Source organism: Anastrepha obliqua, chromosome 3 (genome assembly GCF_027943255.1).
Source record: "Anastrepha obliqua isolate idAnaObli1 chromosome 3, idAnaObli1_1.0, whole genome shotgun sequence".
In the NCBI taxonomy this organism is placed as follows: domain Eukaryota; kingdom Metazoa; phylum Arthropoda; class Insecta; order Diptera; family Tephritidae; genus Anastrepha; species Anastrepha obliqua.
The window spans coordinates 121417121-121444040 of NC_072894.1; the positions used below are offsets into that span (position 1 = coordinate 121417121).

General features: G+C 35.6%; 1 protein-coding gene across 2 annotated transcripts in view; it reads right to left on the reverse strand.

Annotated features, from left to right (window-relative positions):
- Nucleotides 1–9306: 9306 nt before the first annotated feature.
- Nucleotides 9307–26920, reverse strand: part of LOC129240231 (nuclear hormone receptor FTZ-F1) — a 172309-nt gene continuing 154695 nt past the window's right edge. For both annotated transcript variants that reach the window (XM_054875899.1, XM_054875900.1), the window contains 5 exons: nucleotides 21543–21599; nucleotides 21273–21471; nucleotides 17460–17718; nucleotides 17284–17384; nucleotides 9307–11633 (listed from right to left, as the gene is read on the reverse strand). In XM_054875899.1, coding sequence (XP_054731874.1) covers nucleotides 11484–11633; nucleotides 17284–17384; nucleotides 17460–17718; nucleotides 21273–21471; nucleotides 21543–21599 — 766 coding nt within the window. In that variant the 3' untranslated portion in view covers nucleotides 9307–11483. The remainder of the gene's footprint in view (nucleotides 11634–17283; nucleotides 17385–17459; nucleotides 17719–21272; nucleotides 21472–21542; nucleotides 21600–26920) is intronic.

A 26920-nucleotide genomic window follows, 5' to 3' on the forward strand; every position in this document is an offset into this window, starting at 1 on the left:
GGTAGATGTGATGAGATTTAGGTTGGTGCACTGCCCCAGGCCATCGAAGAATCTCAATCGTCTAGCTGCCAAAACCGGACATTGAAGCTATATTTGAAATGTCTTTTCGCAAGCAAAGCAAAAATCAGAAAACATAGTCATGCGAGTTTAATGAGTCAGGAGTGTAATAGAAGTTTATTACAAAATGTTTTAATATTTTTTGTTGTTGTTTGTTTGAAACACATCTCTGAGATGAAAATGATAATAATAACAGCAGAATTAATTAGTAGTTATATTTATAAACTATGTGTGTGTATGATCGTTTTTTCTTCGTTTTTTTTTTTTTGTTTTTTTTTTTTTGGATTTACTTGTATTTAAGTGTAACAATTAAAACTTAAAACTTTAAAGATTTTTGCTTTTACTTATATTTAAAATCACTTTTTCAACAGGTTCACATTTTTCATTTCGTTACACGGTGTTCAACAATGCCTATTTTGTAGTTTTTTGTTTTGTTATAATTTTTGTTTTTACTTTTAGTTATAAGTATGTATGTATATATCTTCTTCTCTTGTTTGTTTCTCTCATTTTTTAAATATACATGTGTACTATATACGTAAGTGTATATGTATGTTTCATTTGTTTTTAGCTTAGCTTTTTATACAGTTATGCTTAAATTGTAACATTATTAAATCGCTTATTTTTCCTGCTTCGCAACAGATTTGCTTGCTACTTTACATTTACAAGCATTTCATATACAATTCATCATACATGCGTACATACATACATACATACATGCAAACTGCACTTCAATTTGGTTCACGCTCGCACTCCTTTTAGCTGCACAACCCTAAAAGAAAATGGCTTCAGCCGAGTGATCGATACTCCGAAGAAGTAACGGATCGACTCTCAAAAGAAAAAAAGGTGAAAAATACTTATATACTCGCATTATTGCTGATTTGGGTAAGAATTTTAAGTGATAGTACAAAGTCGTTAGTCAAAAATTTGTCGGGCGATTTGTCATCATTGGCACGAGCTTGACTAGTCTAAAAATTCTAGTTGAGAACTAAGGCGGTTTCATCAACTACGAACTACTTCGCTGCTCCTGTTGTGAGTCACGTTATCTGTCTCCAAAGTATCCCCTGTAAGTATGCAGCGGGAATTGGGATTGATAAGGGATTGACGCGTACCCGCTGTCACAATCATACATATATATAACACCCTTTTTGGGTGTTTGGCCGAGCTACTCCTCCTATTTGTGGTGTGCGTCTTGATGTTGCCGACTCTGAACGGCAGCTATTTTATGAGGAGCTTTTTCATGGCAGAAATACACTTGGAGGTTTGCCATTGTCTGCTGAGGGGCGAGCGCTAGTAGAACAATCTTTTTCATAATTTTGGTGTTTCGCCGAGATTCGAACCAACGTTCTCTCTATGAATTCCGAATGGTAATCACGCACCAACCCATTCGGCTACGGCGGCTGTCACATTTAGAACGCATTAAATAGCATGGAATTGCACAGAATTGCGGCGGGGACGGATTTCTTGCAGTCGGTTATTTGTAAGGCGTCAAAATAATTAGATTAATTTCGATTTTCTCCGGCGGGCTGAAAACTCAGGCAAATGACAATAATGCAATTTCTCAATAATTTAGAAATCATTTTTTTTTTTTGTAACGATGGGCTGCAACGAGTTGCTTCACAAATATAGCAAACGAAAATAATTCACAAAAAATGTGTTTTATTGTAACCGCAAAATGCCAGCTTAAAACCGTCCCGTCCCGTCCCAATGGCGTCTCCCGTCCCCGTCGAAATTGTGTTTAACCGATCGAATGTTTCCACGGAAGTGGGTCAGCTGATCACCACCCTTCAACCCGTTATCCGCTGTCTCGCTGCAATTCTATTCCGGGCCTGTTGCAGTGTAAAAAACGTACAACCAAACACTCGCAATTCTCGCACACTATAGCCATGGAGTCATGTAACGGCTACAGCTTGCGCTGCAGTACACAGCTGGTTCGAGTCTGGCTTGAAGAATAATACAGTGTTTTTGGGTTCATTTTATGCGGATTTTAACAAAATATAAATAATTAAATTTATAAATTGAGGTACAAACATTTATCAAGAATAAATAAGGAAAACTACATTCAGGTGGAACTTTATGTATATTCGGGCGTATTTTGGAAATATTTAATTAAAAAAAATAAATAAATAATTGGCGCGTACACTTCTGTTAGGTGTTTGGCCGAGCTCCTCCTCCTATTTGTGGTGTGCGTCTTGATGTTGTTCCACAAATGGAGGGACCTACAGTTTCAAGCCGACTCCGAATGGCAGATATTTTTTGTGAGGAACTTTTTCATGGCAGAAATACACTCGGAGGTTTGCCATTGCCTGCCGAGGGGCGACCGCTATTAGAAAAATGCTTTTTTTTTTATTTTTTTTTATAAATTTTGCTTTCACCGAGATTCGAACCAACGACCTCTCTGTGAATTCCGAAAAATATTTAATATTTAATTTAGGTTGGCCTTTTTTCAAAAATAGAAGACATAAAAAAATTGCGTCGTATTTATTTTCTAGGGTTCATTATTTGCACCAAATTGAAGTAGTTTTGCTTCATTTCTAATAGAGATTCCACCTCGTTTTTTTTTCTTTTTTGAAAATTACCGTTATATGATAGGGAGACGTATGCATTGACCGAGTTTCCCAATTTCAATTCCAAATTACCTTGGACGAAGTCTCATCGACATTTATCATGCGCACGGGAGAAAAAACAAACAGACATTGCTAAAACTCGTCTCCTCATTTTGAGGATTTGGGTATACTCCTATCGTATACACAGGTTGGGAGTAACCCTATAACTTTTTACTGTAATTTGAAATCTAAGGTTTACGTCAACAAGCCAAAGACACTAGGCGCACTTAAGGCCAATATCCGACGGGAAATAGCCGCCATATCGGCCGAGACGCTGGCCAAAACTATGGAAAACGCCGAAAAACGGGCACATTACGCTATACGAGCTAAGGGCGAGCACTTGCGCGATATCATATTCAAAAAGTGATGTAAACGAATCTCCTTGAACTAAATTAAATGTTTTTCACAATGAAACACAAAAAAATGTTTCTTTTTCCATATTTTTTTAATAATCACATGGGTCAGTTTAATATGGCCAACCCTGTAGTATGTCTGGATTCCTTTATGCTGTTACATGCAACCGTTATGTGAATAAAATTATAATACTCGCAGGTGTAATAAGGACATAATTTATCAAACCAGTAAGTATGGTTGGTAATTATCGAGAAAAATGGAGTCCGTGCTAGATTTCATGTAGAGTTTAGTACTAGTTTCAAACTAATGAAAAAGGATACAGAAAGTTAAAATTTACACTCAGAGCTAAGTTACAGTTTTGCACCTCATAGATGTAATTTATGGTATTTAATACTAGTTTGGAACTATTGAAAAATGACGCACTATATCTGGTCTAACGAATTTAGTACTAGCGCCGAATAAACGAAAAAAGGGCACATGAGGTGGAAATTGAAACTTTCGAGGGCATCGTCGCGTTATATTCATCAGTTGCTTGCATCGAAAAGAGAAGCAATGCGAACGAAGCTCGCTAGTGGTAGGTAGGCTACAGTAGGTACTAATGCGTTCACCTGCAGGGTAGTTACATTTGTTAAGAACATCTCTATGTAGAGGTGCCATTAGATATGGCAAGAAAAGCGATTTTCTGCGTGTTTTGCAGCCAAACGAAAATTTAAATTCCCTTTTGTAAATACCTGAGAACTGCTTGGAAGTGCTTCTTTTCGATTTTTCAACAAACAGTGACGAAAACGAAACTTGCCTAGTCCGATGGCAATTGTCGAAAAGCGCAACAATTGGGAGCGCTTCTTTTAAACTTACTAACGTTACACTGGTAAGTTTGCCTATTTTTAGGGAAAAAGTCTGTTCAATTATTCGGTGATTCATTAATTTGTGGCCTAGGTAGGTTTGGCAGCTGCATTGCACAGCGGATCGGAACAGCGATGTCACTTAGGCCACGAAATAGTGGCAGTTTGTAAGCAGTTTGTGTTGTAAAATACAGAAAATATTATTCAAAGTGGCGGCCGCCGTAGCCGAATGGGTTGGTGCGTGACTACCATTCGGAATTCACAGAGAGAACGTAGGTTCGAATCTCGGTGAAACACCAAAATTAAGAAAACATTTTTTCTAATAGCGTTCGCCCCTCGGCAGGCAATGGCAAACCTCCGAGTGTATTTCTGCCATGAAAAAGCTCCTCATAAAAAAAAAATATCTGCCGTTCGGAGTCGGCTTGAAACTGTAGGTCCCTCCATTTGTGGAACAACATCAAGACGCACACCACAAATAGGAGGAGGAGCTCGCCTAAACACCCAAAAAGGGTGTGCGCGCCAATTATATATATATATATATATATTATTCAAAGTTTTAATTCCCTATTAATCCGGTATAAATATATGCATTCCTATGGAGACCCAGTAGCTTCGGAAAGTCCAGCTGCAAGTGACTTTTAGCTGCTTTCCGAAAGTGCTTTACGTGCATAGTATAATTGCACTTTTAGAAATTTCACTGTTTGACAGATTTGCTGGAATTGCTGAGCTTGCCATGCCCGGCAGGCCCTTTAGAAATCATACAAAATCGCCTGCTACATACAGTGAACCAAAAAGTTTTTTTTTTAGGGTTTTTAGGGTAAAAAAAAATCGATTTTGGTTTATTTGAGAAAATGTATGTACATAATCTCAAGAATGTTGTGTCCAAATTTTAAGTCAATCGGTGCAAAACTCACAAAGTTAGAGCATTATAACCGTTGGCCGCTCCGAATCGGCTACCTGCTATGGTCGAACTTTAAATCGATTTTCTGGAAAACGACGTTTTTCAAGTCGGTGGACACTTTTTCTCTAAATCTACTCGACCGATCTTCCTGAAATTTTGTACACACTTTCTCTACATAATTACCGAGGTAACCCTGGGAGCTTTTTTTTTAATTTTTATTTATTTTACAATAAACAATATTATGCGATTTATCGTCTAAAAATCGAACTTCTACTTCAAATGTTAAAAAAAAATTGAAAAAAAAATTGAAAAAAAAAATTTTTTTAATAAAAACTCGACAGGGTTACCTCGGACAATTGATTACCTAATAAAAACTTTTTGATTTTTTGATTTCAGATGATCCAATGCTGAGAAAAACTGTCCACCGCAAATTGCCTTTTTTCGAGATGTCTGCGTAGATCTGCTGTCAACGGCTCAATTTTGTATATTTTCTTGTGAAAATTTTTGAAAATATTTTTGAAATATGAGTTTACAGTATACTAATTGGATAAATAAATTTACATGAATCATCTTTCCAAAAAAAATTCATAAATAAGTGCATATTTTTAGTGGATTACGTATACGAAACGTATACCTTCTTGCACGATAGTTGCTTTACAATGTGAAAAAATACTATTGAACTATCCTTCTCAAAGCTCAGATCTCAATCCCATTATGCACTTGTGGGCCCACATTGAAAGAGAATTGCGCAAACGGGAGATTGGTAGTAAAAATTACCTAAAATCAAACCTTTGAAGAGATATGGGCATATATTCTAAGAGGTGTTGCCAAAACTCTAGTAGACATCATACAACAACGTCAACAAGCAGTAATTCGTTTCCACGACATTCGGATCTACATAACCGGAATGACCCGGATTTATACCCGGCCAAGGACTGTCACTTCAGCAGCATTCCCCATATATATATGGGGAATGTTTATGCTGCTACAACAACAAATAGTAATTAGTGCAAAGGATACTGCACAAAATATTTGTTCATCAACTTTTCTTTATTCCCATATTTTCATTACTATACCACTTTATGTTTGAGTTGTAAAATTAAGTTATTGTTTTGTTTACCGGAAAACTTCCATAAACATAATAAAATAGTGAATTCAATACTTTGTATTGGCTTTTACTTTTTGAAAATTATTGGAACCGTTCTCAAGTTATAAGCGTTAGAAGTCAGAACAAACAAGTGCTTCACTGGTTCACTGGTTCACTGTACGTGCACATCACAGTTTTCATAGTACCCACAAAGAGAGCGAAGTGCAAATTTCATACAGTACCTATCAATCCAGTACCCACAACATCTGATGTCAGTTGCTGAGATGACGGCCAGTTTTCTTTAGAGTTGTGCATGTGCTCGTAGGCTTTGCTGTTTGTTTGCGGATGTGCGCTCATGTCTCGTCTATTAGTGAGTTGCCCTCATCAAAACTTTTTATACTTAACATTTCACATACATTTTCCAATTTTATTTTTATTCTTCTTTAATTCGTAAATTTTTTCATTAGATTTGCTTATTTTTACAATGTAGACCTCTTCCCTTCCCTTACAGTTCCCTTATTAGCTATACCCAACCTGCTGCTTTGCTTTTGAACACACACAAAGAAAAGCAAGTTGCGCGCATTGGAAAGTCATTCGCATCTATGCAGCAAAAATATTTGAATCTTTTGTGGAAAAGTTTGAAATTTTTCGAAAACTCACAAATGGCTTGCCAATGCGTTTTGCCCGCTTTTCTCTTCTTCTAAAAATCTATGTATATATGTAATTTCATCACTTGATATAATTATAAGGTACGCGCTGCACTTACATTTAACTTTAATTAATTTTACAAATACATATACTAATAGTATATATATATCTACATACATATATATATACATATATATTTGATAGAATAATTTCATAGCTGATTTAACTACACTTAAGCCAATAAGTTTTAGCAGTGGGGTGTGTTCTCTGTTACATTAATAACAACTTTTTTTCGTAGATGTAAATTTTTGAATTTTCAAATTTAAAAATTTTTTGCTTTTATTTAAACAGCATGATTTCGGTTTTTGTATATTTATGTATGCATGTAATAAACATTCGTTACTCATTGAATTCCAACAAAAAAAAATATATATATTTATAAAAACCTCTAAACTAATACACGCATACAAACACACATACATGCTTTTTTATACTTTGAATTGTACTCAACTAGTCGTACATACATACATACAGGCAGGTGAATGTTGCAAGAAATACGTTGCACTTATTTGATAAGTGCAGTACATCTAGAACAACAAAGCATAGGACACTTTGAAATAAATTACTGTTAGGTTTTAAGTTATTTTTTCTATTTTTTTTTTGTTTTTGATTTTATTTTTATTTTACTGCAGCAGAATAAGGAGCATTGCAAATTGATGCAATTGTTTCTAGCTTATTGTGTTTTTTCTTTTTATTTTTATTTCTCTGTATTTGTATACCTAAACTACTAACAGCTCACACGTTTAAAGTTAACAATAATGAGAGTAGAATGATTTAAAAAAAGCCACAAAATTGCTTAAAAGAGCATAAATTGTATTTGTGTATATTTAAAAACAAAAAGTAAATAATAGTAAAAGGAAAACAACAACAAAACGGTTTTATGAAAATTAAATTTGCGAGTAAAAAACTACATATACAAGTACATACTTAAACTGATAAAGCCTAATTATACATACCTATATATACATGTATAGTATATACATACATACATACATATATATACATATTATATTAATTATAACAATCGATAACATTAGAACACTATTCAACATTAATCATTCAACCAACAAATTTAGCAAAGAATTATTTTTATACTCTACTTATTTGGATGTTTCTTATTCGTTAAACATTTTAAAGGTTTGTGTACAGTTTCTTTAATGCTTTTTTCTACATACATATTTAATATTTATAGTTTCCGAAAAAATCAGGTAGTTAACTTTATTTACACATATCCATAAGCAGCAACGTTATTTTGTTGATTTTGCATGATTCCTTTTTCTTTTTTTTTTAATTTTTTTCATTTTAAGTGCTGTGTGTATAGTAGTTTGTGTTGTACGAGACAAAATCTTGCCGGCAAAATAAAGCAAATTGCGTACTTTAATGAGGCAGAGTGGTGGCATATCAGAATGCGCGTGTTCGATTCGGAAATTCAGTTTAACCCCTTTGCATTTGCTAAATGCCTTGCGTCGGCAAGACGTTTACTGTTCGCTCTAATGGAAAATAACGTTACAGGAATACCAAAATTTTGTTATTTATTCTCAAATTTAAAGAAAAAAAATAATTTATTCTATTAAAATTATATATTATAATCTATTCCGTCGAGTGATGCAAAGGGTCCAAATTATATATTAGCACTTAACAATTTCAATTGAAAACAGAAACAAAAATGTCTACGTGTACTGGAACTATGCGAATTTGTATAGGGTCAAACACTAACGCAGCAGCCTTAAAAAAAAAAATATAAAAATTCAGTAAGTTTCCTGCTGCTCTAAAATTCTGCGCGTTGTGCTTCTTTTAAGGAGCATTTTCTAACAGAGATTATAAATTATTCATCACTCTAAACTGCGCTTTGACTATTTTCGTTTTCTTAGCAATCCGTGAAAGGGAAAAGTATCAATTACGAAACCTCGGCAATGCACGAGTAATTTATAGTAATTTATTTGAAAGCTAGCTACAAAATTTTAAAGAGAATATCAACAGGCCTTTAAATACATACAGACATACCTACATATATCGGGCCGGGAGTGTAATAAGCGCTTGAGAGAACTAAAATGCGTTTACCGCCACTATAAAGTGGTCTGTAAAGTTAGAGGATAGTTGGTGAAACGTTCCTCAATGAATTATTTTTATACGAAGAGTAGACTCACAACTCTTTCGCAGCGCGGAACATACACCAAATTTTTTATGTTATTCCAACAATAAAATCAATATGAAGTTGTTAGCATAAATTACAATTTAGAAAAGAAAAAATGCAATTTTCCCATTTTTATAAAAAAATAATGTAGTCCTTATATACATACATACGGATGTATGTATACACATATAATTGGCGCAGTTTGTGGTGAGCGTGTTGTTGTTTCACAAATAGCGTAAAGAGCATTGATTTGTCTTGTATTAATACGATTGGATTATTTAAAAAGCCAAGAAAATTCACTTAAATTTCTTATTTTGGAATAATGCATATGTAAAGGTTTTACGGATATTCACAAAATTTAATTTTTCGTTCCGCTTTTAAAATTTGTATAATTTTAAAGGAAAGGAAAAAAATAAAAAATAAAAAATTATAATCAAGAAATGAATTTTTAATTCTTTTAATCAAAGATCATTTTTTCTCACAAAGTGTTAAGTTATTATTTGTTTTAAACACAAAAAAAAAAATACATAAACATTATAAATTCGTTTACAATCTAATACAAATCCATTTCTCATTTAATATTATGTAGTTTAAAACATTCCACATAATGAAAATAAGCAAGATTAACGAAAAAAGGCAGAACAGGACATAGGCGCTGTGAACTATATTTTTTAACGGGTTGGTGTCGAAATTCTGTATGTACAAAATTCTGCTTTTTAAAATTCTGCTTTCTAAAATTCTGCTTTTTTAAAATTCTGCTTTTTTAAAATTCTGCTTTCTAAAATTCTGCTTTCAAAATTCTGTATTACAAAATTCTGTATTAAAATATAATGTTAACAATGTTAAAGAAGTAATGTAATTATTTAATTTATTATTATTATTTATTATTATTCGAGATATTAAATAAAAAATAATAATAAGCGAGGTATCCAAAAATTTTACTCTTGCATTTCGTTTTCTTTTGTCGAGTTCTGTAAGAATCCGCCATAAGATGCGGCGCCACGGAAACAGCAGAATCCCCTCGTACATATGTAAATACCTACATTAATTATAGTTGATAACAGTTATACATTGGTATGTACATATGTTTGCAATCAAATATTACCTGGAGATGAGAACTTTGACTCTCTTCTTGTAAGAGGAAAATCACAAAACTTGAATAAAGCAGAATTTTTCGCATTAAACATGCAGAATTTTGAAAAAGCAGAATTTTAGAAAGCAGAATTTTAAAAAGCAGAATTTTAAAAAAGCAGAATTTTAAAAAGCAGAATTTTTTTGCAACTTACAGAATTTTGTAATACAGAATAATGACACGCTCCCTTTTTTAACAATAATTCTACTATCAAATCACTCGCTATTGGATTTCATACTTTTCTTGGGCAATATCATTACAGACCGCCGTGACCGAATGAGTTGATGAGCGGCTACTTCGAAATCTCGCGCATGAAACATCAAATGATACAAAAAGTTTTTTCTAACAGCGGTCTTTTCCCAGCAGACTCAGACAAACCACCTCCGAGTGTAATTCGGATATGAAAAGAATTCTGATAAAAACTGGCGGAAAACTTTAGGTGCTTCTATTTCTGGAAAACATCTAGACGACCACCACAAATAGGAGGAGATGGCTCGGCCAAACACTTAACCGAGTGTAAGCGCCAATTATTTATTTATTTCGTATACCATTACTTTCCACTCACTCTAAGGATGTTGCGGGAAAATAAAAAAAAGAACACATCCACCCACTCACAGCACTCGTTTACCGCTAAGGTCGTACTTGCGATTTCGATTATTTGTTTTCATTACGTTTGTTTTGCTTTAGGTTTTTGATTTAATATCGCTAGTTCAGTTCGAAAAGTTGCAAATTCACTTTTTCTAAAATCATATATTTTAATGGCAGAAGCGAGAAAAATAAAAATGCATAGTTTCGTAAAATATTAAGCTACCCGTTTTATTTCCATTCGTTTCTATTCAGTGATAAGCAACTTTGCAAAATCCAAAATCCTCACTGAAAATGTGATCAGTTTCAAGAAAAACTTTATAAAAACTTTTCAGCTACGTTATGAAAGTCGATTCTTTTCGAGTTGTTTTAGCTTGGAATATGCGAAATTTTGTGTTAGAAGAAAATAACTCTGAAATAATTTTATTCCTTCCGGTAAAATGTGAAAAACTGAACTTGGCAAATTTTCACTCTGAGCTAGCGATATGTGTTTGCTTTAATATTGTTGTTTTTGTCCTAAATTAATACATGTAAGTATGTGTTTTAATTTAATGCTTAATTATTAAATATTTTCCGAACACATTGTTTGCTGTGTTGCTTCTCTATTTTTTGCTTATAATATTATACAATTACATATATATATATGTATATATATAGATTTATAATATAGTAATATGAATAAACGCTTAAGCTATACCAATATACATATATATCATTTAAAAATATAATATTTATCTTTGCTCTGCCTAAACTGCCTAACCTTAAACTTATCTTCGTTCGTCCTCGTCCTTCTATGTTTTACATTTTGCAGTTAAATTGCAAGTGTGAAGGGAGATAACGTAAAATCCATGTGCTACTAAATTACTTTTTACTTCCCACATGTTTTATTTTTTTTTTGTTTTTTTTTTTGTTTTTGTTTTTTTCATTGTCTAAATCTAAAAACCAACCCTGAATTTTATTCAGCGTCATTCGACAACAAACCAAAATCGTCTCCTGTCGCTTTGAAGCGCTTTCATATTTTATACACATTCACTCATATGCACATACACATATGCACATACGTCCGTAGCTCATTTACATTTATGCTTTTCTTTTAGCATGCAGCATTTCCATTAGTAGTGTCTGCGTGGGTGCACTACCGGCACAATGTTTCGAATAGAGATGGTCTTCGCCTCGTGAAGCCATCGCATGGATATCAGGCAGTATGCTAAGCAACCTCCGAAATTTATCCTAAGCCGCAAAAGAGAGAGATTAGTGAAGGCGTAAATGTTGAAATGCATTGATTTAGTATAAATACATATAAAAGGGATAAGGCATATTATTTTCACAGTCTGTCTAATAGAAGCCAACTTAGAAACTATTTGACTAATTCGATCCTAACAAACTGCATTGTATGAGCGTGGAATATTTATTACATACGGGTAAGACTCCGTCAGAAAATATGAGATTTGCAAGTGGTCTTTCGATTTCTTTGAAACTTTGGGAAATATTAGTTCTAGGTAAGATACATTCGAGCCTAAAAGGATTTTGAAAAATTTTCAAAATTGAGTAATCTACGCCATGTTGAAAATCGGGACCGTGTTTTTTTTCAAAAATCAATATTTCTTGAACCGTTGGATGGATTTCAATGCAATTTACAGACAATATAGAAACAAATAAGTAGTTTAAATTAGTATTATGTTAAAAAAAAAATTTCTCGAGATATTGCGGTTTTAGTGGAAGCGCGCACCGTGAAGTTCGCGGTTACGCAGCGCAATGTAGAAAAACGCGCACAGACCTGCAGCAGTCTGCTCCAGTCACTTCATACAGGAACACATAACGCAGCGCGCATTGCACACATTGCGCTGCGTAACCGCGAACTTCACGGTGCGCGCTTCCACTAAAATCGCAATATCTCGAGAACTATTATAGACACCATAAATTTTTTTTTTTCAAAATAAAGGCTAAATCATAAGGAATCGTTACGTGTATAACAGAAAATCTAAAAAACTGGCCAAATCAACTAAAAATTGATTCAAAAAATTTTTTTGACTTGTTTTTGGTCAAAATTTCGAAATTTTTTTTTTAACATAATACTAATTTAAACTACTTATTTGTTTCTATATTGTCTGTAAATTGCATTGAAATCCATCCAACGGTTCAAGAAATATTGATTTTTGAAAAAAACACGGTCCCGATTTTCAACATGGCGTAGATGACTCAATTTTGAAAATTTTTCAAAATCCTTTTAGGCTCGAATGTATCTTACCTAGAACTAATATTTCCCAAAGTTTCAAAGAAATCGAAAGACCACTTGCAAATCTCATATTTTCTGACGGAGTCTTACCCATACGCAACATATTTAATAAAACCTATAGTCACCATCATTAGCTATAATGACTTGCCATCTTCGAGTCATACTATTTTTAATCGACTCCAAATCAGCCGAATTTGTCTTCCATCGTCGTTCCTTGTTGTCCATATGGAAGAAGCTGCTCCGGCGAAGAAAGTGTTTGAGACGGTAACTGGCGCTCGCGAAGAGGACGTACTCGTGTGCGGTGAAGATGGCCTGGCTTCTTTTGGCTTACGGAAAACAGGACAGCTCCTCCAGCACTTTCAAATTTTCTATTTTTTCTTTTGCTTTAAAAATTCATTTACAATCTAAAGAGTATCTTTTCAATGTTTTAAGCTTAATAGAAAAACAAGTCCCTATAACGAAAATCCCGAACGAAAAATGTGTAAGAACGAAAATTTTAAGGGGGGAGCCTGGTTTATAAGGTCCAAAAAATCATTTTTTTTTTCGTTTTAAGCGATTCCTAATATATTTCAGAATATTCACACAAAGTTACAGAGCCTAATTCTCAATATTTCCGTACATACAAAGCCAAAGGTAGGCGAGCGTTAGGTAGTTACGCTGTGACCGGACAGCTATAGTACAAACTTTATCTTCTTTTCTCGACTTTTAATTTTTATGATTTCTTTGAATTGGCGTACATGAATGAAAAAAAAAACTAATGCATCTTTTGAAATGAATCATAGCTTGTTCCCTTCAGTATTAAATTCCCTTCTATTTGAACTAACAAAATAGATTAAAAAAAATTTTTCTATATTAGATTTGTATACCAAGTTGAAATGAATTTTTTTTTTATAGAAAGGCATTTTTTTCTTAAGTTAGTTCATCTAGAATAAAAAATCATGATAATTAGAAATCCATTTGAATTGTTTGCTTTAGATAATAATTACGAGCTGTATCTTGTACGCCAGTTGGAAACTCCAGCGTTGCAGCGCTCTACTAATTTCTATGTTAAACATTTTTTTCAACTTATTTTAACCAGTACAACAATTTTTTATACTTTTTAAATGTTCATTAAAAGATAGAAAAAACTTTGCAGTGCTAAATTAATTTTTTCCTTAAAAAAAAAGTCGCAAAGAGATGCAATTTTTAGACCTCATAAACCAGGCTCCCCCCTTAATCGCGTTTTTCTCGAAATACGTTTTTTTCCGCGCTGTCGAACTCAAAAAGTAATCAAGATATGAATTTAAAATTTTACAGGGATATTCTTTAACATATTGGCCTTTGCATATACCTCTAATTCTATATTAATTTTGAATAAAAATATTCTTTTGATCAATTTGTTTATAAAAAAGCGTAGTTTTTTTCTCTTTCACTTCTTTTTTTTGGTTTTTCGTTAAAAAAAAGGTAAGTGCAAACCGGAATAACTTATTTGATTAAAAAAATTTTGTCTGGTTGATTTCAGTTGATTACAAGGGACTGTACATCCCACGGCGCAAACTAAAGGAGCACGTTTGAGCAGCTGTAGCGCCGTCATTTTGTTGTTTTTGTGCATATTCAATTAATAATCGATGAGAGTTGTTAGCAAAAAATTTAAAAATATTCTATTCTAGGCAAACAATTTTTTAACGAATTGGAAGATCTCAGTTCCACAGAAATAGGAGATCTTCTAAAATTTTTGAAAAGTGCACAATGGTTTTAGGAGAAATAGGGAAAGCTCCCCCACGCGGCATCACAATGGGCTATGAGTCTGAGTGTGTCCCACAAGACAACCGCTTCAACCTAACCTAACCTAACCTAGCAAAAAATGATTGAAAAACTTGTTGTCTGGAGGAGCTGCTCCCCTTAAGAAATAGGAAAAGGTGTGCGAAAAACAAAGATAAAGACAAAGGCGAGACATTATTCGACAGGCTGTAACTCGGTGACGAGTTGTTAAGGCCAATTAAGTAAGTAATATTTGTTTCCCTTTGAATTTTTGCTTAACTATTGCCCAAACATTTTCAATAGGGTATCCAACATGCGACTGTGAAGGCCAATCCAACATTTCCATCTCATTTTGCTGTTTCCACTCTATCCGCTTTGGGCTTCGAAGATTGGGATCGTTGTCTTCTCGTCCCAGGTTGAAAAATGATTGAAAAACTCGCTGTCTGGAGGAGCTGTTCCCCTTAAGAAACAGGAAAAGGTGTGCGAAAAACAAAGATAAAGACAAAGGCGAGACATTATTCGACAGGCTGTAACTCGGTGACGGGTTGTTACGGCCAATTAAGTAAGTAATATTTGTTTCCCTTTGAATTTTTGGTTAACTATTGCCCAAACATTTTCAATAGGGTATCCAACATGCGACTGTGAAGGCCAATCCAACATTTCCATCTCATTTTGCTGTTTCCACTCTATCCGCTTTGGGCTTCGAAGATTAGGATCGTTGTCTTCTCGTCCCAGGTTGGATAGTTCTTCCAAACATCTTCACAGCTGACGGTAATAATGCTTTTTGGTAAATTTTATTTATCAAACCCGCATTCAAATTGGCGGTAAACACAAATAAACGGCCAAATCCTTTTTCGGAGAAGCAACCTTAAACATAAAACTTTACTGGATGTTTAATAGTTCGTCGATTATCAGCAGTACACCAGAACCGGTGTATGCAACTATTTGCCCAAAAAGGAAGATTCGTCCGTGCATATTGCGATTGCCCAATTCCGTTCTGAATTTGCCTTAGCCCATGCAAGTCTTTTCTCAATGTGTGATAATGAGAGTAGCGATGAGCTCTGAAATTTGAGGTATTCTGCACGTAAACCTTCTCGAATCGTGGCTTTAGACGCATTAACATTAATTTTCCTTAACATTTCTTCAGCTTCACGCAACGATAAGTTCGACTTTGTCACAAACAAATAAATGATATTCTCTGGAAAGATATTTCTTTTGTTTTTTGGGTCTCGTCCGAGGAATTCGTCAACGTTTTTAACTTAGATATACCATTACACCACCATTACGTCTTCGACTTCCTCAAATATAAGGTTGGCAAAAAAGTCTTGCGGTATTTCCGCAAGCTTGTCTTTGCAAGCGCGTAGTTCTAGTTGTATTCGTCGCATCGGTTCACGCTAGAGCTTTTTGGAAAGCTCTTTTCACGTGCTAACACGTGTTTGATTAATTGTTGTTTGCTTTTAGTCGTTCGTGAGTTATAGCGTCGCAAACATGGAGCAAAATAAAGAGAAAATACGGCATATTTTACAGTACTACTACGATAAAGGCAAAAATGCATCTCATGCTGCCAATAAAATTTGTGCAGTTTATGGACCCGATACAGTTTCCATTTCCACCGCACAACGATGGTTTCAACGTTTTCGTTCTGGTGCAGAGGTGATCGAAGATGCGCCACGGTCCGGAAGGCCTGTCGTCAAAAATTGCGATAAAATCGCTGAATTGATCGAAAGAGACCGGCATAGTAGCAGCCGTAGCATCGGCCAAGAGCTGGGCATGAGTCATCAAACCGTTATAAACCATTTGAAGAAGCTTGGATTCAAAAAGAAGCTCGATGTATGGGTGCCACACGACTTGACGCAAAAAAACATTTTTGCCCGTATGGATGCATGCGAATCGCTTCTGAATCGCAACAAAATCGACCCGTTGTTGAAGTGGATGGTGACTGGCGATGAAAAGTGGGTCACTTACGACAACGTGAAGCGCAAACTGTCGTGGTCGAAAAGCGGTGAAGCTGCCCAGACGGTGGTCAAGCCTGGATTGACGGCCAGGAATGTTCTTCTATGTGTTTGGTGGGATTGGCAGGGAATCATCCACTATGAGCTGCTCCCCTATGGCCAAACGCTCAATTCGGACCTGTACTGCCAATAACTGGACCGCTTGAATGCAGCACTCATGCAGAAGAGGCCATCTTTGATCAACAGAGGCCGAATTGTCTTCCATCAGGACAACGCCACGCCACACACATCTTTGGTTACGCGCCAGAAGCTCCGGGAGCTCGGATGGGAGGCTCTTTCGCATCCACCGTATAGTCCGGATCTCGCACCAAGTGATTACCACCTATTTCTGTCCATGGCGAACGAGCTTGGTAGTCGGAAGTTGTCCTCAAGAGAGTCCTGTGAAAATTGGCTCTCCGAGTTTTTTGACAATAGGGAAGCGAGCTTCTATAAGAGGGGCATTATGAAGTTGGTATCTCGTTGGGAACTCGTCATCGAACAAAACGGCGCATATTTGACTTAAATCGCATTATTATAACCAATTTTATGAACAATTGAAAATTCAATAAAAATACCGCAAGACTTTTTTGACAACCTTATATTTTGCTGCAGATGCACGTTACATTTTTGGGCCTTTAGGTTGTGTAAATAGGAATACTGCTTCAAATCGTTTTTCATACGCGAAACTTATTTTGTAAAAACAACGCACGCTTTCTAAATTTCTCACAAAACTAACAAATTGCACAACGGGTTTTGCCAAAAGAATTCGCCTATTTGGAAGCATTTAAATTTTTTTATAGCGGAATTCTAAGTTTGAATTTTCTCGGTCACGCTTACATTAGAGAGACTGTATATATTTTCAAATACATACTTGTATATACATATTATTGTTGCTTAAATGCCCTTAACTTACCGTCACTGATGGATAACAGGTGAGCGTGTAGTCCAAGAGCGCTGCTTGCACATTCTCTTGACCCTCCAAAACGGTCTTCTTATTGACAATGCCACGTACATCTGAAATGATCATTGTAAATTAATAAACAAGAACTATCATTTCGAGGTATATATGAAACAATTTATAATCCTTACCTGGATTGAGTAGGATTAGGAATTTCATACACACATAATCCCCCATATCGAACTTAAGATCTTGCAAACGACTTTGGAGTTCATTGAAATAGTCCGCCAATTGGGGTACGCCAAGCAGGCCTAGCCAGAGCAGATTGAATACCTGACCGTTATTTAATTGCGTTTCATCTGGTAGGCCGTTGTGTATTCGCTGATGCAAATGGTCTAACACCAGCATGTCGGACCACGAATGCTGAAGCAATTTCATTTGGTCATCAACCTAAGGAAAGTAAAGAAGGCGAAAGCAAGTTAATTTATATCAGCTAATAATTTTAGACATTATAAAGCTAGGCAAATAAGAGTCTTATTACAAAGAAAGATTGTCAGCTTAGTTTTTGAGGTTGTTGTATTAGCCTTAAAAAGACCTGCTATATCGCTGATATACTAATTGTAAGTGTTATCATCAAGGTTCAACTACAGGCGGTTGGTTTTCCTTAGTTCTCCGAAAACGTTGGGCAAATAAATGGTTGTGTATCCCTATTTCAATTTTTTCTAGTGGTACAGTTGCAACATGACCAGATTTTCCAGATTATGCGAAAAAACAGGCGACAGTATTGAATGTCTGCTGGTCCCATTAATGCCCCAATCTCGCGATATGCCACATGAGTGTTTCTGGCACAACAACCGTTTTCTGGACAGCTTTCACGAAATTCATCCCGCAACGATCGACGGCCCACCGTTGTACAGTGGCTAAGTGTGGAGCGTCAAAGGCCGAAGTAAGTTGATCAATACACTACTGCCTCGTCCCCATAATACACGTCGAAAATTGTAATAAATCATGACACGAAAATTCTCACAAGTTAGTTCCATCTTTTGAGCGAGATGAATTTTTCAACGAAAAATGAAAAAAGAACGAAAATGTTATATCTTTTTATTCTTAATTGGCGCGATAGGCCTTCCTCTTCCTCTGCTACCACCTTCGGATATCGTATCGAATACTTTCAGTGCCGTAGCGTTTGCCTCCATACTTGACATAGCCATCGGAGCCGCTGAACCTTTATCCGCTGCTCTATGTCTATGTTTGCGTACAGCTCATTGAACTCATTGTACCATCGCCTGCGTTACTCCCCATCGCTAACGTGCAAAGATCAAAAATCTTACAAAGAATCTTTCTGTCAAACACTGCAAGAGGCGCCTCATCGGATATTGTCATCGTCGATGCTTCTGCGCCATACGATAAGACGGGGAAGATGAGAGTCTTGTAGAGTGTTAGTTTTGTTCGTCGAGAGAGGATTTTACTACTTACTACTTACTAATTGCCTACTTAGTTGGCAAGAGAGATTCTACGTTGGATTTCAAACATTATAAAGGGTGTTTTTTTAGAGGTTAGGTTTTCAAGTTGGCACTACTTTTTTCGTTGATGGTCTTTTTGACAGCTGTCACTTGATTTATGCTCAGTTTGGTTTGCCATTTCATAATGAATAGACTTACACCTCAACAACGTTTGCAAATCGTGCAAATTTATTACGAAAATAATGGTTCGGTTCGCGCGACGCATCGAAGAAAATTTTGTTCAGCGATGAAGCTCACTTTTGGTTGAATGGCTATGTCAATAAGCAAAATTGTCGCATTTGGAGTGAACATAATCCACAAGCCATTGCTGAGACGCCGTTACATCCTCAAAAAGTCACTGTTTGGTGTGCTCTATGGGCAGAGGGAATCATTCGTCCATATTTCTCTAAAAATGAAGCCGGCCATAATGTTACAGTCAATGGAGAGTGCTATAGAGCCATGATTAATGACTTTTTCCTGCCTGAATTGGACGATGTTGATGTGGACGACCTTTGGTTCCAACAAGACGGCGCTACATGCCATACAGCCAACGCAACAATCGATTTATTGAAGGAAACTTTTGGTGAGCGCATTATCTCGCGCCGTGGACCTGTGGCGTGGCCTCCAAGATCGTGCGATATAACACCGCTGGACTATTTCTTGTGGGGCTATGTGAAGTCGCTTGTCTACGCAGATAAGCCCGAGACGATTGACGTCTTGGAAGAGAATATTCGGCGCGTTATTGCTGACATAAGTGGTCGAAAATTGGGCCTTTCGGCTGGAATTTATTCGAGCCAGCCGCGGCGGCCACTTGCCCGAAATCATTTTTAAAACAAACCCTTATCTTTATAATAAAGCTAAATTCTTGGCCATAACATTAAATTATATACGTTTTATTTCATCTTGAAAACCTAACCTCTAAAAAAAACCCTTTATCTAAGTTTATGTTAAAAAATACTAAGCTTTTCGATAAAAATATATAATTCCAGCTCATTCCACATAGTGTTGCAGAAGCGCAAAATAAAAAAGGCATCCCTCGTATCTGCTTATTCTTACAACTTAGGAACGTATTTTACTATAAGTAAACCTGGTATGATCATTTTGTGTGAAACAGATGGGTTCCAAAATACTGTATCAAATCTAAATTTTATAAAAAGAAAATTAAAATTAAAAAAATTGAGAAAGCTAGTATACCCAATAATTACTATAATGCGGATGAAACTTCTAATTTAAGACTGTATAATTTGTGATTATGAATGTGGCGCAGAGTGTGTTAAGAATCAGCCACAGATCGCAGCATCGATTCGATTTTTGTGTGCTCAATTTAGAGCTCAAAACTCAAAAACACAGGCTAAAAATGCTCTTCCTGTTAGTGCATACATCACTTACAGAGGGAGACCTCAAGTGCTTACTGTAGTGAAGAGCAACGAGCAACTGCGGTGACAACGCGCTTACAACACGTGCAATGAATGGCACGAGCAGTGAGAGCATGATCCAACTGACGGAGACTTATGCTGGCTCCTGACTTGGAAACAAGTTTTCTAAAGCGAACTGAATGCGTGTATAAGTTAACTCATCGCCAACCTCAATGCAATCCCTGGCATCTACGACGGCGACCGCATTTTATTGCGTTTGTCCATGAATGTGCGCGCCCGCTTACCAACACATAAACACTATTTAAATAAAAAAAAGCAAAATACTAAAACAGACACACACACACTCAGTCGAGCAGTAATGCTGGTGTGTTGGTAAAACCTTTGTGCAATGTGTTGTTGCGTCATGAGCTTGAATTGACTGACGACTGTGTGAATGTTAGGTTGTACGAGTATATCCATATATTTGTGTGTGTGTGTGTGTGTATATGTTCAGTTCACTTCGTTCAGCTTTGGTTGGTAAGTAGGTCAGCCAAGCAATCAGTCAGTCAGCGAGCGAGTCAAGCAACAAGCAACAGCAGCAGCAACAACAAAAACAACTATAAAAGCAGCAGCCAACAGCAACAGTGCCAACATGAACAAGCAAACGAAATCGAAACTTAATTCAGACTTGAGTGTGGTTGTTGTTTTTGCTGTTGCTGTTGCTATTGCCGCTATTACTGCCTTTTTTAGCTTCTTTTTTTTGCTGTTTTTGTTGTTGTCGCCTGACGTCCCTTACAACGCCATCACCCCTAGCCATCAGCCTGTGACCTGTGTGTGCGTTTACATAATCGCTACGGCGCGCGCGTACGAAAATTACAGACTCAAAAAAACAAAAAAACCAAAAAACAAAAAAACCGAAATACACGAAAATAAATACGAATACATATACATATGTAAGCACATCAATATGCGCGTAAAATTAATGCATAAAATGCCAACAACAAATTGACCGTGGATTACGTAGCTTTGGCGCTTGAGCTGTGCACTTAATGGCACAATAATTTGTTTCAAGTCATAATTTGGCATTTCATTATTTGGATTTTGGCTGTTTCGCATCCCTTAGGTGCGACATTTGTATTATTCTCACCTTAAGATCCTTGAAGAAGACAGTGTTTCTTGCCCAATCCACTTGAGAGAACAGATTCTGATCCAACACTTTGCACATCAGCTCGAAGAGATCAACTTCCACTTGATTGTAGGATTGTTTCTGTAGTAACGCAAAGAGTTGTGTCTGCCATTCCCGATCATCTATTGATTGCACAAAGTCACGTATCATTGGTGAAACCCTGTTAATGGAGACATTAAAAAAAACACTATCACAAATGCAAGGATTGAAATTTAAAATACGTTTACTCACCTGAGCGGCTCGATTATGGAATCAGCAGTGCTTGAAGGATGCGTGCCGGAGTCGAAGCTAGAAAGAAATAGTAAAATGAAATTTTATTAAATGACTTTAGTATGTTGTTATCAAGCATAGAGCATGGGTTGGACATCAATGATTGTTTGAATCAAATCAAAAGAGAGGTGCCGTTTTGTTTTGGAATTTTTAATTCAAAAAAACAGAGACCAAAAAGCAAAGCTACATAAGTCTTTGTGGTTAAAATAATTTAGTACCCCAAATTAAATAACTTTAAAACAAAATTTAGAAAACAAACCTTGACTTTATTTACCGATTCGGGCGCGTCTGCCGTTTTGGCATAAGTACTGACTACCGACTTTTCATCGGAAAAAAAACGGAATAATGGGTGTGGTTCGCCTTTTTGAACTGGCTTTCAAGGTATATACGATTTTTTTCTACAAATGTGAAAACTCCAAAATCTTAAAACGCCTTTGTTTCGTAAACGAAATTTTAGTTAAAAAAATCAGTTTAATTCCTCCGGTAATCAAAATACCTTTCAAAGGTTAGGCTTAATTGTGTACATGTATTTAACTATATATCAAAAAAAACTAGCCGCATTTAATTTGATATATAATTTGTTCTAAGAAATCCCACAAATGTATTATATGTCCTGATTTTCACTGTTCTATCGTCCGAAAGCCTGCGGTCGGACTCAAATAAAACAAATGTTTTTAAGAAATTGTATGGGGCATATGGAAAAATTGTTCGAAAAAAGTCAAGTGGGTACCAATCGACACGTATATGTGCCAGAACCTAATTTTGACCCCTAACTATATTTACTTCCTTATATTCAGTGATTGAAACGAGCAACATTATAAAAGTGTTTGTTAATAACTTAACGGAGAAAAAAAGTCATTTCGCTCCTTCAGATATTTAATCCTGGGATCCTCTTGACTTTTTTCGTCAATCAAAGTTTTTCCTTATGCCCCATAAACTGTGTAATTACCAAGAATACCAATACTAAATACTAATAGGTCTATGAATAAGTTCGTGCGGTTTTTTTTCGAAATTTGAATTTCGGATCATTCCCATGGCTTTTAAACGTTTGGAAATGGTTGATTGATCAACTCCCAAAGTTTTTGCAACCTCTTCTTGCGTTTGAGCCGGATCTTGATCGAGCAATTCCTCCAATTCGGTATCCATGAACTTTGGCGGCGCGGCCAAAATCACCACTTTTAAAGCGTGCAAACCACTTCTGGCACGTTCGCTCAGCTAGAGCATGCTCACCATAAACTTCCACCAAGATACGATGACTTTCGGCTGCTTTTTTCTTCATATTAAAGAATTCCCCGCAAAAACACATTATTTGGCACGAAATTCGACATTTTCAAGTGTGGTAAAAATATTGTTGTTTACGCTTCAAATAAAAAACTTATACTGACGTTTGTGCCTTACGACAGTAGCTCTCCAATGAATGTTTGGAAATGTGGATCGATGGAATAATAATCAAGTTACGCCATCTGTTGTAAAACCGCACGAACTTATCCATTAATAAAAATTTCCACGACAGTCGGTTCTACGTTACCGAAACGACCCGGCTTTATATCCGGCCAAGGACTGTCACTCCAGCAGCATTCCCTGTATGTAAGTATGGGGAATGTTTATGCTGCTACAACAACAACAACTAGTAAAAATATTAATAAATCATTAAAATCGACTTCTTATTGTCCTCTTCGTCTTTAATTCCTGACCGCTATAACAGTAAAAATTTTAACTTTATGATGGAATCCTATAAAGCGTTTGTGTTAAAATTAATAACATTTTATGCCTTAAAATACCAGCATTGCATCTCTTATAGCAACAATAGATCGATTTCATATGTATTGCAATTAAAGAAAATTTGCCCGAGCCTTCATTTTATTGCCAGTTCAACCAATGAATCAATTGACGACATGAACAGCGTACCCACATCTGGTGGCCAATTTTTATATATTCTTATACTTTAAAACCATTTTCCGATCTGCAGCGGATACTTGTCAATGGTTTGAAAAGTTACTCTCTTCCTTGTCTCGTCCAAGTAAGATTTAGAAAATTGTGTATTTAATGTACTTTCAAGGCGCGTTCATTAAGGGCGGGGGCATTAGACCAACCACAACGTTTTGCATATTAGAAATTTCATGACAAAAGAAAATATTAAAGAAAAAGATAAGGATTAACTGTGTTGCACAGCCGACTAAAGTTGGAACTAGAAGCATAAAACGATAGTCCGAATGGAACACCTTTTCCTGCTGGCATCCGAATGTACACGGCGAAAACAAAAAAATAAATCAGCTGGTCTACCGATATTTTCCTTTATCCTACTCTGATACCCTATATTATTTCGTTATTATGTTTTTTATAGACTTTTATACGACATCTGTGCATCACTTGCTTTTTAATAATTCTGAATGAACAAAATGTCTTACATGCTTGGTGGAAGGCGTTAAAGATATACCCGTGAGTCTACCTACACCTACACCCGTTTTTTTTTTTTAATATAATAGAAACATTGATCTCATAAACTATCATAAGTTTTGGCTCATGTCAAATCTAACTAACAACTGGATGAATTTATAACAGCTCCCTGCTGTCCAGGGAAGTAATCCAGTTAATTGCAGGGCCTTAGAAAATTCCTTACATCCAGTGTTTTTTAGTTGCAGTGTCGATATCGATAACTCTGGTTTGACTTCTCCATAACACAGTGTTGACATTTCTGTTCAGTAAGGTTTGGCAAGACATCTTGAATCGTTTAATGCCAGAACAACGCTTCCAAATTGTGGAAATGTACATTGAACAAACTAAATTTGTTCGCGAAGTTCATACAGCACTAGCGGCATCATAGCTACTTCTTTCGGAATGAGGAAGCAGCTGCCGTTACGGTGAATGGTGAGCACTACCAAGCTATGTTAACTGATTTTTTTTTAATGTAAATTAAATTAATCTTTACTTCTTTACTATGTTGCTACTTTGCGTACTTTTTTAAAGTAGGACTTGCTGCAAAGTAAGATTCTTCGTTGGATTACAAGACTGATGTTGTTATTGTTGTTGATGTTGGTTGCCAAGTGATGAATTCCTCTATTTTTCCAAAATTTATAACTACCAACATTGAGTGACAGGATTTCTCAGTCACGCATGCGCTAAATTTTTGTGTGACAACAAAAGTTACTCTGTTTCACTATAGTTCAGCTCCAGACGCACTGACCTGGCTTTCCTATCCAAATTGCAAAAGGCAGAACTAACACAGTCCTTTTTAAGGTCAATAATTGCACGCTCTCATAAAAGATTGTGCCAGCTTGATTCTGCTCTGCAGCTCGCACCATTTTCTCCAATATCAGGTTACAAAAATCGCACGATCGAAAGGTGCCTTGTCTGTAACCTCGAATGGCTCGAAGAAGTTATTGCCAATTCAGACAGAGCTGGGGCTATTGCTCAACGCCATTTTTTCATAGCCATATCAGTTTTGAAGGAATACTAAATTCATCGTGTGCTATATTAGGCAACTTTAAAATCGACAAAGAGATGGTGTGAGTCGTAATTCACACCGGACTCAGAATTCGTGTTGAAGAGTGCAATTTAAAATATCATCGCGGTTTATGAATGATAAAAAGTATTAGTTAAATGTTTTGTATTTTTCTTCTCTTTTGTTTGTACTTTTTTATTTTTTTGTTTTTGCAATTTTTAATATTCACATTATTTTATTTTTTTTTATTAATTATAATATTTTTTTATTTAAAATTTTATTAAAACTATTAATCAATAGTTAGATTTAGTAAAATAAATAATTAAAATTTGTATTATTTAAAATTTAAAATTAATTATTTAAAATTTCCTTAGAGCATAAAAATGGTAAACCTTTTGAAGATGTAAAACGATCTAATAAAAAAAAGAAAGAAAATCATCAGATTTTGCAAACTGTTAAAAAAAAAATTAAATGTTAACTACGTTATTCGTAAAATAATAGAATTGCATTACTGTTATTTCAGCTTTTAATGGCAATTATTCTTCAAAAGGAAATAAAAGATATCGCAATTAATAATTTAAATTTTTATAATTAAATAAAAATATATTAACTTTTAAATTTTTAGTCATAAAAAAATTTCTGTTAAATCATTCGGAAACATGAAAAAATTCATAAAAATGTTATTTTATCAAATATCATTTCTAGATTTTCTTCGCTAAACCACTAGTTTATACCCTATGACCCTATGTTCCACACTGGAACTCTGGGAATTTAAGATTATGACTAATTTCTACAATCGGGATCTACAGGGTGAACGATACGAAGTGTTACCTATTCAAAACACCATAACTTTTTTGTGTGAAATTAGTTTTTATTGATTTCAAAGACAAAATTGTTCAAAAATGATTACAATTTTAACAGATATTCACTATAACTCGATATGATGAACTTTTGCCTTGAGTATAGCCTTCAAACGGTCAAAAAATGAAACGAATGTGATCTTGAGGTATTTTGGCACATTCTCGTATAATCGCTTTTTTCAGCACATCCATTCTGGCATATTTTTTGGTCCTCACCTTGCTCTCCAAAATGGACCAGATGGAATAGTCCATCGGATTTGAGTCTGGCGAATTCGAAAGCCAAATGAAGTGTGGAACATGATTTTTTAACCATTTTTGGCTCACACGAGCTTTATGAGACGGTGCCGAGTCCTGTTGGAACGTCTATGGTCTACGACCAAAAAGTTTGCGTATCCACGGCTCTAAAGCAGCTTCTAAAACACTTTCACTTTGACACCAGGCTCGATAAAAACGATTGGAGAGCATCCATCAGCGGTCACTGCGACCCAAACCATTACCTTCGAGCGGCCATACGTAGGCTCAAATTCTCGTATGAACGTTCGGTCAAGTAAACACGATCCTTTTGAGTGTTTGTGAACTGCTCAATTGGGAAATTTTTTTCATCAGAACACACAATGTTAGGAAATTCGCCACGTTCGTGCAAGCGCAACAACTCCTTTGCTCTTTCGCAGCGAACTTTTTTTTTGCTGGGGTGAAAGATCGTGTGCTTTTTGGAACTGGTAAGCCTTGACCTTGAGCTCATTTTTCAATATGCGTCGAATGCTGTCTTGCGATATTTTTAGTTCTTCCACTTCGACGTGGATTTCGTTCGAGTCGAGCCTTCACTTTCCGAACCATTTCTGGCGTTGTTGCGGTTTTTTTGGTCCACCTCCATAGCGTTTTGCAATGCTACCAGTATCATTGTAACGTTTTATACTGCGTTACACAAACATTTTATTCACTTTGAGGTGACTGAGCTCACGAACAATGGCTGGTTGTGATTTTCCAGCCAAATATAACGCAATCACACTATTACGTTTGAATTCCATCACAGAAAA